The sequence below is a fragment of the Lolium rigidum genome, chromosome 7 (genome assembly GCF_022539505.1).
Source record: "Lolium rigidum isolate FL_2022 chromosome 7, APGP_CSIRO_Lrig_0.1, whole genome shotgun sequence".
In the NCBI taxonomy this organism is placed as follows: domain Eukaryota; kingdom Viridiplantae; phylum Streptophyta; class Magnoliopsida; order Poales; family Poaceae; genus Lolium; species Lolium rigidum.
The window spans coordinates 301,014,138-301,027,158 of record NC_061514.1 but is presented as its reverse complement, the minus strand read 5'-3'; the positions used below and the strand labels follow the sequence as shown (position 1 = coordinate 301,027,158).

General features: G+C 42.7%; 1 protein-coding gene across 5 annotated transcripts; it reads left to right on the top strand.

Annotated features, from left to right (window-relative positions):
- Positions 1-745: 745 nt before the first annotated feature.
- On the top strand, positions 746-5,886 carry LOC124679098. Of its 5 annotated transcripts, none has more exons than XR_006994800.1 (3): positions 746-1,121; positions 4,599-4,675; positions 5,712-5,886. XR_006994800.1 is itself a non-coding variant. In XM_047214920.1 (3 exons), exons 1-3 carry the CDS (start codon positions 979-981, stop codon positions 5,836-5,838), a joined length of 342 nt encoding a protein of 113 aa, XP_047070876.1. In that variant the 5' UTR covers positions 746-978; the 3' UTR covers positions 5,839-5,886. The 5 variants fall into 5 exon arrangements, 3 of the variants coding, with proteins under 3 accessions (XP_047070876.1, XP_047070877.1, XP_047070875.1); XM_047214920.1 differs by having other exon boundaries at positions 746-1,116; XM_047214921.1 differs by having other exon boundaries at positions 746-1,116; positions 4,599-4,698.
- The last annotated feature ends 7,135 nt before the right edge of the window (positions 5,887-13,021 follow it).

Below are 13,021 nucleotides of genomic sequence, written 5' to 3'. Positions count from 1 at the left end.
AGAATCCCAAACCGACCTTGCGAACACCTCAGGCACGCACGCGTCGAAGGACCGCACCCTTTCTGTGGAGCCCAGGAAAGAGACGGGCAAAACAACCAGGGGCGTGCCCAACCCTGGGAGCTTAGTGCTCTTTAAGGATGGCACACGCATATGTTGTTGTATAATGCTTGTTCTGGTATATATTTGTTCTTCGGACACAGTGCGCATAGAGATGAATCTCTTATTGCATGTGTGTGTGTGTGATATATTGAGCATTTTTGTTATGTACTTATATTATTGTTTCCTCCCAGCTTCAGAAAGTCTATCCTGTTTTGTTAATTTTTTTTCCAGATTACAAATTTACACATGAAATGAATAAATGGCAGAATTGCCATCCTATGTATTATAACTTCAATATTATGGCCCTGGGGTTTTCCTTGGAAAATACTTATATGTGTTACTATTTCGCTTTTGCCTTTGCGCTGAAATTGTCGTATCTAATTGCAACACCTTGATAGAATGTTGTGTCTACAATTATACTAAAGTATTTATTAAATTTCAAGCTAATATTTAATACTAAATAAGATAAAACTTATAATTTAAATTTTGCTCTGATTCTGCCATTTGCGCGGTAGCGCAACAGGTCATCTAGTAGGAGAGTAATAGAGAGGATTAGGGTGGTTCGCGTCGTGTCCCAAAATAAGGAAGTGGTTCGCGTGGCTCAATTGACCGGTAGGAAGTCGCTGTCACCCACTCATGTCTTCTTCTCCATAGGATGCTTCGGCGGCGCTCTCCTCGCTGTGAAGTGTAAACTCTCGCCATAGGATCTGTAGGAGCGGCTGGCGGAGGTTTGGTCGCCGCCACCGAGGATAGCGAAAGATGGGGAAGCAGAAAATGCGCTGGAAGCCGGGATCTGGGGCGGTCGCTGCTGCTTGATGCAGCCGCATCAGCTCGTACGTTGGTGAAAAAGAGCGCAAGCGGAGGGCTGGAAGCCATCGGATGGGTCTGGGAATCAGGGCAGTAGAAGAAAGCCGCCGGAGGCGCGGTTTCCGCGGTGCTCGGGAAGCTCTGTTCTTGCTCCGGCGGCCACGGGCCAAAGCGAAGTTCATGGGGATGAATGGATGGGCTGGTAGCCTGGTACGGTAATCTTCTTTTGTCTGAATATCTTTCCGTTCCTGTTAGCTCGTATACAGCAGGCGTTTTTTGGCTATTTTATGATTTGCCACACTTTTCTTAAAAGTGTCTATTATTTGCCACATGACCACCACATGTCAGTGAGACACAAAATGGCAAATGATAGAAGTGCAAAGTAAAGTGTGGCAAATTATAAAATTCCCCGAGAAATAGTCTGAAAAGAAGGAAATACTGCATGTTTGCCCTCTATATGCAAAAACAACTGAGCTTTTGCTTTGTTTGCGTATATGTAAGAATTGTACGCCTCTGTATTCGATTGCAAGAACGTACTTCATAACTGAATTCAGTGGCGTGTTTGTTGTGACATTAGGCTGCTTTACAGTCATAGATTTGCTTCTAGGTGTTTTGCAAACTAAAATGTACTAAAGGAAAATACCTCTAAAGAAAACCCAAACAATTAGAGGGAAGAAATGGCCGTTGTATATGCAGATGTTGTTGCCGAATCTTGTATCATTTGATGGCACATCTAGTAGACCACTGGTGCAATTTCACAGCTAGGACTGATATTACTCTTTCAGGAACTTAAACTGAATCCTCCACACCGAATATAAGCTACCTGTGATTTTTGTCCAATCGATTGTCGACTATAGGGCCTGTTGTTGTGCACTGGCAAGGTGGTGTTTCATGATCTCTCCCTGTTGCTCTCTATACCTGCAGTTTAGTAAAGTTTGTTCTAATCTAACTTACTTGTAAATATGGCACCATAGAAAACAGATGGTGAGAGATTAGCATGCGCACTCTGTCCTGATGAAACAACTTATAGTACTGGACATGCTGGAGAATACATCAAACGTAGCAAGATAAAATCTCTGGTCAAATGGTTGCAGTACATAAATGTATAAGGAACCAAGCTAAAATAGGATTTAGCTAAAAGCATTACAATCTACATTGCGCCATGTTCAGTAGAGGTGCCACAAAATTACTATCTTAATGATATGAGAGATAGGAAAAGTTATCCGAGATGGCTGACAGCAGGAGAAGTACAAAAATTCTCTCGTGTAAAACATCAGCATATAGTGTGTGGCTGCAAATATCTCAAAGTGACTTGACATTAGAAACGAAGCATAATGTGGACCAAGCATAAGGTACATACATTTGTATGTTTCTGAAACAGTTCATGCGGTAAGCAATTTTAACCTTTTGTCTAATGATATGAGAGATAGCATATAAGTTAATCTTAGGCCTAAATCCAGGGGCGCTGCTGGCTGTTGCATTAGGATGCAGTGCTCTACTGCAGTTTTTTTAGACTTGAATGACCAGGAGAAAAAATGCTGAAAAGTTTGTAGCAAGTCCTGCGTCACGTGATGGCACATCCAGGAGGTTACTGATGCAGTAGTCGGTAGGCCGGACAACGACACATGAAGCTGTTGCAGTATATGCAAGCCAGCCTAAAGAAATAATAGTAATAACGAATAAAACGACAGGAGCTGCCGCTTCATTAAATCTTAAGCTGGATAATTCTGTGGATGAAGTTCTAGATACCGGATAATTCTGTGGATGAAGTTCTAGATACTGCATAATTATACATAGATAGTCATGCATGGAGCTGTAGGCACCAGCCACTCAGACACAGAGTTCTAGGTATGCAATCTCAGAAAACTGCTAAGATATTCATCTTGGATACTGTTACATAAGATAGGCTTAATAGCATAATCTGGCAGTGATTTATTTGCTTGATTTTCCCTAGTAGTGAGCTTATTCTGGCCTCGTCCTGCAATGTATGTCTGCAATGCAAATAGGATGTAGAATCAGTGCTTGGGTATGATGAAATGTGAGGAGCTACACAACAACCTGGCAAGGCTAATGTTTCTGCTTTCCCTTCAAGAGCGCCTTGGCCGGGCCTTTCTTGTTGTTGGTACTCTTTCTGTTCTTGTCTTTGGTTGCCTCACTCATGTCGTGGTAGAAAGAACATTAGAGCATATCGGATCACTTGTGTACAGAGAGTCACGTAGGCTACTATTTACCTCTTCCGTGTGTTGTTTGTGGGCTGCTGTTTTTTGGGAGCTGGTTTAGTGTGCTTAGCTCATCGGCCGGCACAGCCACCTTATAAGTTATTGTAAGGCTGGAGTGGCTAGAAGATGGCAGTGCTGGCACTGAGTCATGTATCAGTTGGGCCTCTGGGATGGTAAAAATACCACTCCAGGATCAGCATTGTAGGTCTCCTGGTCTACTTCAGCGATGATAGTGCACTTCTTGCCAATTGTCGTCAAAATGGCAGCAGGAACAAAATTATGGCGGCCTCGAGTAAGTGCAGCAAGAAGATCTGCATCTCTGCCCGTGAGAGCAGTGCTGCTCTCGGCCTCTCGCCGAAGTACGTGGAATGGCCAGTGACGGGGATGCTCTCAGCATTTGGCTCCACGTCTGTTGCGCTTACCTTCAGCCTGTACCTGCATATATCAACTGTTATTTAGCAGTTACATACACATGGGACAGCTATTTGTCTCATGCTTCTTGTTTGTCAACGCATAATTATACCTGCGGTGTTAGTCCGTGGTGAGACAACTGGGGCACCTACGGCCTACGGGAAACTCCAGCTTGAACCATTTTTCTCCAGCACCGCTTGCAAGCATAGAACCACCAGTCGTTTGGATCGTCCACAATGGTGACCACCATGTTTAGTTTGTACTTGTTTCCATGCATAGTTTAGCAGCAGTTAGTTTATGTGCGTGTCTTGGTAGATCACTGTGGTATGATGCTCGGCCGGCTCGTGCCATCTAGTTGCAGGAGAGGGCTTACCACGATATGAGCTACGCTTCGCTTCAGGAGAACAACATAAATACACCAGAAGGTAAGATATGAGATACAAACTAAAATCGAAAGGAATAGCAAACAAACCAGGATTAGAAGAATTCGTGCCAGAAAACGATGCCAATAAAGGGTCAATGAACCTCTCAACCGAAGAATTAACAAAAGGATCAGAGGCCAATGAAGGACCATCCAGATGCATTTGAATATTACCTACAAAAACAAAATTTATCAAACCTGTTAGTAGCAGGAAGACCCCTTTAATTCATGCAAAGTGCATCTTTGAACTTTTACCAATGTCGTACTGTTTTGAGGTAATAGTTGCAACTGCATACCATTGTAATCATGCTGGACATGCCAACATAAAAAGCAAACAATAATTGGTAGTAGGAAGATCTCTTTAGTTAATGATGCATAGAACAAACTATCTACTTGCTCATGTTAAATCAACGCAAATGATGGTTCTCTCCCTTCCCGCGGCTAACTTCTTTTGATTTTTTTTCCATACTAAACTGGTTAGCATTAATGTAATACTCGCTCGGTTTGCCTATTTATGTGTTTCTCTCAGACTTCTTACTCGGTACTAACCTGTAGCACTGTCATTGCCTCTCAACTGGCATGTGCATGAATTGAAATGCCCATTAAATTAATATGTTGCTGATGATCTTTTTACATTTCAGGTGCAAAATAATATGCAGGAACTCAGTATGCAAAACAATGTGGCAAACTATGCGGTCTTGCACCAAAATGATTTTCTGTAAGCAGCCATGGGCAACTAAGGTAACATGTTGCATAGTCAGTTATTATGTACTAATTCTAATTATAGTCCAGTCAGTAATTTAAGTTCTAGATGAACTTTAATGTATGTCAGACTAATTCCATGGTGAAAGTGAAGGAAAAAAAGAATGCAAGGAATGCTGTGAGCATATGCTCTCAGCTGATGGCAAAACGCCGCGTAAAAGATCAAGGTCGGCATATAAAATTTCTAGCATGTGTAGGAAATCAAGTTTGTTATATAAAACTTCTAGCACACATCGCTTTACACCGACAGTTTTTTTCCTTAGTGAAAAAATTATTTACTAAACCTGAAACCTTTAATGCTTACAGAAAGAACCTTTAGTTTTTTCAATAAGATCGATGATGAAAAGGTGTACCTAATAGCATCACGGTTATCGTGCCTCAGATGTCAGTAGCAACGGAAACGGCTGTACTGGTCCTTATATGATCTAGTCCTTATATGGTTTAGACAAACGAAAACCATCGCTTTACACCGACAGTTTTTTTCCTTAGTGAAAAAATTATTTACTAAACCTGAAACCTTTAATGCTTACAGAAAGAACCTTTAGTTTTTTCAATAAGATTGATGATGAAAAGGTGTGCCTAATAGCATCACGTTTATCGTGCCTCAGATGTCAGTAGCAACGGAAACGGCTGTACTGGTCCTTGTATGATCTAGTCCTTATATGGTTTAGACAAACGAAAACCGTGATGCTAGTCACACTACATTTAAAATGAAACCTTGAAGGATGCAGTTGTCTACCACCTAACGAAATCACAGGTTACCTACATTATTGAAGGATGCATTTAAAAGGCCCTTACAAATTCAGGAAATAACTCTAGTAGCCCGTACAACTATCTAGGATTATAGAGGCACAACACAACTATAAGAATCACTGCAACCTGGCTTAGCTACCAACATTAACATTCCATTTGTTTCATCGCGCCACCTATGTGGGCTACTGTTTCAGTACTTCCTTGTCAGCATCACTAATCTAAGCATTTCAAATTTGCAGAGGCAGGATAAAGCACAGGCAAGACAGAAGAGTAAATTACCGCCAACAGCGATGTCAGGAAGCTCTTCAACAGGTCCCTTGCCTAACCATATCTCCCGCCTCCGAGCCTCTACATCAGACATTATAGGCAGGAAAACAGTGTAGTCTGAAGGAACTTGCCTGGAAGAATTGTTAGTAGACGAAGGCAACAGAACAGGCAATCGTAGGCCCACCCCGCCATAGAGAACGGGCCGAAAGGCAGTACTTCGTCCGCTCATAGGCGACAAAGAGCGCACAGAGCCAGCAGCCAGCAACACCAGAGCCAGCAGCCGGCAAAAGGAGCACCCACAACCATCGAAGAACGGCCACAGCCAACACTCACAGCAGGAGCAACATCTTGCGAACCATGGCTGCCGGCGTGGAGGTGGAGAAACCAACGTGGAAGGTGACCATGGCTGCCGGCGTGGAGGTGGAGAAACCGACGTGGAAGGTGGGCTTTCAGGCCGACAACTCCCAGATCCCCGATGTATGTCCGTAGCAGGTTGTGCAGCAGATGGATAACCACCAGCAATCACGGTGGGAACCCCAGCCAGCAAATAAGCAGAGAGATCAGAGGCAGTAGCAGCAACCAGAGGAAAAGCAGAAGACCAGCAGCCGGGGAGAAACCGTGGCCATGCCCACAGGAACTTGATGAGCGGCAGCGAGACGACACAGAAGGATATCCTCCAAACCATGGCAATGGCGCGGCACCAGCAGCGGAGGCAACGGCGCCGACGGCATAGACAGCGGCACGGACGTCAACAAATCAGAAACAGGAGGGAACTCATCGACGCCACGCCGGCGCGTGACCAAAGGTGGAGGCGGCGACGCGGCAGGTGAACGGCCTCGCCTACGGGCCAACCACATGAGGCCCACTCATACAACAGCCTGCAAAAAAGAAGACCAAATTAGATAGGACAACGAAGAAGAAGATGAGAAGAGAGCAGAACAAAATGGATGAACGAAAACCTAGCACTGGTGGAAAAAGGGCCAATAGTCGCGGTTCGGAAGGACCATTAATACCGGTTGCGCAACCGGTATTAAACATGCGGGACTAAAGCCCCCCCCACCCCCTTTAGTCGTGGTTGATTACGAACCGCGACTAAAGGCCCGTCCACGTGGGCGCCAGGCGACCGTCGGGGTTGATTACGAACCGCGACTAAAGGCCCGTCCACGTGGGCGCCAGGCGACCGTCGGGGCGGAGGATCTTTAGTCGCGGTTCATGTGGCCAACCGCGACTAAAGGCCGCCGCAGGTTTAGGGTTTTAGCCCCCCCTAAACCTGGTTTCTTTTTAATTTGTATTGTTTTATTTCTTTTGTGTTTAATTTTAATTTTGAAGGAGTTTCACATATTCTACGGTACTACATACATGCATATGAATGTACAATTTCAAACAAATTTGAAATTAGAACAAAAAGAATTCAAGAGGAATATACAATATATATTCAATATCGGATGACCATATACAATTTTGAACAAGTTTTCATACATAATTTACTGCATATGAAGTTCTACGTCCTCTACATAGTGTTTTCCTTTAGGATGGACGACTTCCCTCGCGAACCATCCAGCTAGTTCCTCTTGAAGTGATCGGAAGCGAGCTTCTGGACTAAGCATCTTCCGGAGGTTATTTCTCTTGACATTGTTATCACACGCAACCCGCTCAGAGGTGTATCTCCGGATCATCTCACAAACATAGTATCCACATAGATTGGTCCTCGGTGGCTGAATATCCCCAGTCCCAGCCACTGACCTTTTAAATTGTAGCTCCTTTTGGAATTCACCGACCTTTTGATCCGCGAACCGTCTCCAAACCTTACGAGGCAAAGAAAATTAAATGAACAAGAGAGTTATTGAGTTATTAGTTACTTGATATTAGGAAATGAACGAAATAGGCCGATCGATATAGAGCGCAAATGAATGAAAATAATTACTTCTGCATCATTCTTCTCATGTCGGCCCAAAGCTTTGCATCCAGAGTTAGAGAGTCGTGGACGAGAACTGTGGAGGTGTAAAATTGAATTACTAGCAGAATCAAGTGGAACCTGCGGACACGATACATGCACAGTCATGCATAACTCATCGATTAGCCACATACCATGCATGGAGTAAACAAAAGAGAATGTGCTCAAGACGTAAACACTCACCCAAAATGGTAAGGAAATAGAATATCACTTTTGAGTTCCTGCTTTGTAAGAAACCGCCAAAGTCTTCCTCCACGTCGGCGGGGTGTTTTTCTAACACATATCCATTAACGATGTGTGGGTCAATGAACCCAACATCATGGATGTTCCTTATTCTGCATTCCTTAATCTTCATTCTGCATAATAGCGTACACAACAATATAGTTAGGACAATATATATATATATATATATATATATATATATATATATATATATATATATATATAGAATAATTTATTCTGCTCCCGGGTCGGCAGACCGAGCCGTTAGTCCGGTGCGGCTCAAACCATGGGCAGGCTTCACCCGTTGTAATTTATTCTGGTTTTATTAGGTTGCCGGTTTCCTTTACCGTGAGGATCGGAACGTGATATCCCCACTCGACTCAGTTTCCAGAAACTGCCGCAATGCGCTCCTCCGAGCTCCACAAATCCGGCGACCTCAGGCTCCCGGCCGCTGCTGCCCGGAGATTCTGCGCCGTAGTTGCGTCCTGCTCGTCGACTCCAGCTCCCCGAGTTCAGTTCCTTCCACTCCATCGCCGACGGTCCTAAATCCCAGGCGGCGCCGAGGGGAGCTGCGCGTGGAGTGCTTGCCGGTGGACGACGGCGCGTCCACGAGCGACTACGCCGCCCACAGCGAGCACTTGCTTTCCTCCGTCCAGCCTCTCATTCCCCGACGACCTTGCCCTCGGCAGCGTCGTGCTCGGCGTAGGGCGTCGTGGTCGGACGGTCGCATCCGCAACAATGGCGGCGTGGCGTTCTTCGTATCTATTGGAGGGGATTGGACGAGCAGCCAGCGGGTGGCGGCAACTGGCGACCTCAGCCTCAGGTTCGACGCGTATTGTTGCATCTCCTTGCTAGGTACCTATTGCTCGTTTCAATCTGCCTGCACGAATTTTTTATGGCCTCTATAAGATTTGATAAAGCGTGCCTTTGTCCTACTCAGCCAATCGTGGAAAAGAATTGCATAGCGGTGATCTGGTCCGGGCGATACGAGATTTGATGTCTGGGACGAATCAAAAATAGCTTCTCTCTCCATATTAGGCCTACAGCTACCTCGAGTCCTGCTACCAGTCCTAATCTCTCTCCCCATAAACAGAGCAATTCTGTTGTCTACAATGTCTCTTTAGGTTCAGGGCTACTATTTTTTAATGTATAGTCCATCAAATCTTCATTATTAAATTATAAATATTATCAGATCTATGTAGTTTTTACGTTATCTTGTTCATACTGAAAGGATTAGGCAATACAAAGTTGGTTATATGATAATTTGGTTCATGTGCAATTATACTGATTTTGGGAATTATATTAGCTTGAAGAAATAAGTTTAGCTCAAAAGAGATGTAGGACACATTTTAGCGGTTCAAATCTCAGATCTTCAGAACTATCTAAAAATCACTAAGAAAATCTATGTTAATAGGATTCTGGTAATTCTTACGGCGGGCCAAAAGTTGATGCAGGTACTTCTTATGTTACATTTTTTATGGGAACTTAAGACCATGACAATATTTCTTAGTTGGCTCAATTTTACAGCACATTAGACCAATGCATCCTTTTTTTCATGTCCACAAATATTCACTTCCTATTCCCAACAGTTGGTCAACATAACTGTGAAAGGAGTTTGGAATATGAGGTTAATTAAATTCTAGTAATTTCTGCCATTGTGCCATCAAACAGAAAGTTGGAGCTTTGAATGGCAAGTGGGAGTACACATTAGGGGATTAGAACATTAGTCTTATTTGCTTTCAAAGGGTTCTACAACACATATTCATGGGGAAAGTTTTTTCTGTGCGTTCATCAATTGCATGTGTTGCTCAGTGGCTGTTTCCCTTATTGTGGGAAGGGAGATGATATAGCAAGTGTTATAATTGTTCATGTTGTAGCCTTGTGTAGTTGTGGGGTCTGACCTCAAGCATGAATCCAGCGAGCCTTTTTTAGCTAAGGTTATGTTATTGTTTTTCATTTGCTAATTTCCTTGTGATATGGCTATTGTAAATTTGTACCACAGAGTTTTCCAAATCTCAGTATACTACTTTTTCACATACAGAGTTGTGGTCGGCGGGTGGACTCGGCGGCGGTGTGGCCGGCGGGCGGAATGCTGGCGCGGTGAGTGCCCTTTTTCTTGTTGTCAGGTGGCGTGGCGGTGGTGGCTGCAGGTGGTTCACGCCCATGGATGTCAGGTTACGTAGCTCATTTGTTCACTCATGTATCATTTGTCATCTGCGTATTCTGTGAAACTATCCACTAAACCATCAATCTGTGGTACGTTCTTTTTTCTTGCGGAGAATTTGTGTCCTGATATTCTTTTGAAGACTAATACATGTTAGCTGATAAATATGTGTCCTGTTACTCATAGCCTTTATTCAAAGAAAACGGAATCCAGAAACTCTTTAATGATCATGTCTTGACAAGATTTATAAAAATTACGTGTAATTGAACATTACCAGAACCCAATGTAATTTTTGGGTGTGCAATGTGCAATTTTGTAACTTCAGACAATTTAGAATTGGAAAAACTGATTACTGCTGCATAAAGCCCCAAAGTCCCCATTAGATTTATTTCAGTTGCAATGTGGCAGTTATCACTCCTATTCCCAACAGTTGGTCAAAATAGTCCCTCATGTCAATATTTGGCTGAATTTTTTTTTAACCTGCCCTCAAACCAGGAGTAATTTTTATAACAAGAAATTTGACTGTTCACTCAGGTTATTACTTGTTAGTCTTCTGTAACATAAACAAGATGGAAATGTGCTATTTTGGTGAGTAATCACACGGTCTGGCTAGCTAGATGAGAGTGTTCTATTCAGTAAAGTTAACATTGAAAGGTCCAAGGTTCTTCATGCCGTTTCTTTTCATTCAGCACTATTTTTCTCTACTCATTCCATTTTTAGCTTTCTAATGTAAGTATACAACAGATTCTATCCCAAATGAATTTATCTTCCAATCATTTTGAATTAATACATTACGTTCCTGGCAACCTGTAGTGCCATAATCATCTATGGCTGAAAATACAAAAAAAGAAAACAAAGCACTAAAGGATAGAAACCCTCTCTAATGATTCAGATGCGGAATCTTGTAAAACACATGTTCTGAAAGCTTGTTTTTCTTACTTGTTGTAATTTTTTAGGCACGTGAAGCCATATGGTTATTCTTAGATGATGTGACATTAGGCAGACATCCCACCATGCCATAAGTTCAGAATTTTTTCTTACACGCTTGTTTGGATAAACTTATCAATCGATTTGTTGACTAGAAGCTTATCAATTTATTGAATGGTGAATTTGGTAGTTCCAAAATAGCTAGCTCTCTCCTTGCAAAAGAAAAAGATGTAGCTAACTCTCATATAAACCTATATTTTACATCTTCTGGAGTGCTAGATTATTGTAACCTTTTTGCGGTGTTCCAAAAAAAGATGTAGCTAGTTTAATATTTTAATATGGCTTGGTTTTATTTTATTATTGATTCAAACAAGTTTATGATTAGCCGATTAGGTATGCAGATTTTCATGTAAAAATATTAGTATATGTTGGCTCACCTTCTGCATGTCGCCATGGAATAACTTATGATGTTTCATGTAATGAGTTGCTGACTTTTCTTCTTATCATACAACATCAGCCACGTATTACTGAAACAAAATCCTACTTGTGGGGTTTCTAATCTCTACTGGAGCTTACAGATTGAGCATCTGTAACAAATTCTTGAAACAAATATATTTTATGTCAACTGCCCAGGCTTTTGATTCTATGCGGAAGGTCCAAATCATTATTTTTATCATTTTGGCAGTAAGCCAATAGCTAGAAGCGAGACAATATTTTTGAAACTTAGTCGATATTTATGTCTATTTGGGCTGGGACGCACGAGAAAATGGTAACTGAGGGCACATGTTGCCCCTAATGTTATTTCTGTTGTTTTGTTTCGAAGTAGGTATATGTAGAGATAGAGTACACTTGTCCGAACACCAATAAAGAAAGTGGTATGTCTGATGGACTGCCTCCTTAGAGAGTTCTTAGTTGACTTCAACAATTTTAACTGCGGGCTCGCTTTCCCAATTGCTGCTATTTACTTACTGATTGATATTTCAACTTTCAGTTTATCATTTGCTTATTCATTGTGTAAGTGATTTGACTCTGCGATGACATGTATCAAATTGCTTGGCTGACAGCGGGAAGCACGGAGGCAGCACTGGCGGCTCGCCATCAGCATGTCCTCATCAGGCAGGTGCTGGAGATGCAGTGGTCGATGCCGGAGCCCCCCTGTCCCCACCGACGGCCTCAGGTCCCAAATGACAGAGGGGCACCGGCTCTTATGGCGACTCAAGCAACAGCCTTTCTACCAGACATCAGTTCCCTGAACAATTCTCTTCGGCACTGCTTCGCTGCAGATTAGCTAACTATTACAAAGCGTCGCAGAAAATTTTAGTGATGTCCAGAAGAAATAATTTTTAAGAAAAACAATTCGGAGGCAGGCAAGAGGTATGAGAGTAATCAGGGCAATTCTTACTATCCAAGAACTGATTCATTCAGTTAGTTGAATCATTGGGGGAACAATGTAATACATTTTATTCCCCCAATATGACTATGCCTTTTCCTTAATTCAGGTTATTTTTGTTGCGACATAAAATTGTGTAAACGTGATTATGAGATGTATTGTTGCTACGTAAAATTGTGTAAATGTGATCATGTGATTTATTCTTGCATAGCTCGTAGTATAAGTTTATATTGCAAGTACAAAAGGTTGCGTCAGATGAACACAAGCGTTTGAATTACATTTAAGATGCAAAAGCCGTCACATGAACACAGGCAGTGGCGTACATGACTGATTCAGTTCGGAAGCATGATGTAAAATTACAACACATGCAGTAACACAAGCATGGTACGAACTGGATTCAGTTCGGATGCGAAGTAAAATTACAACACACGCACAACTGTTGAGGCCGTTACTGAGTGAACGTGCTAGTTGAATGGATGACGTAAAATTACAACACATGCAGAACTGCTCGGCTCCTACGAGATGGACTGGGTGCGCCGTGCGCGCGATGGAGAACTGGCATGGCGCGGCCGATGGCTCGGGTGCAGAATAATATTCTGCTCCCAGGGAGTCAAATAGCACGTCT

Coding starts and splice junctions, on each gene's coding strand:
- LOC124679098 (XM_047214919.1), top strand. CDS start 979: ATGGGTCTGGGAATCAGGGCAGTAGAAGAAAGCCGCCGGAGGCGCGGT. Junction 1,122..4,598: donor TGGGCTGGTAGCCTGGTACG/GTAATCTTCTTT, acceptor TTTACATTTCAG/GTGCAAAATAATATGCAGGA. Junction 4,699..5,711: donor AGCAGCCATGGGCAACTAAG/GTAACATGTTGC, acceptor TCAAATTTGCAG/AGGCAGGATAAAGCACAGGC.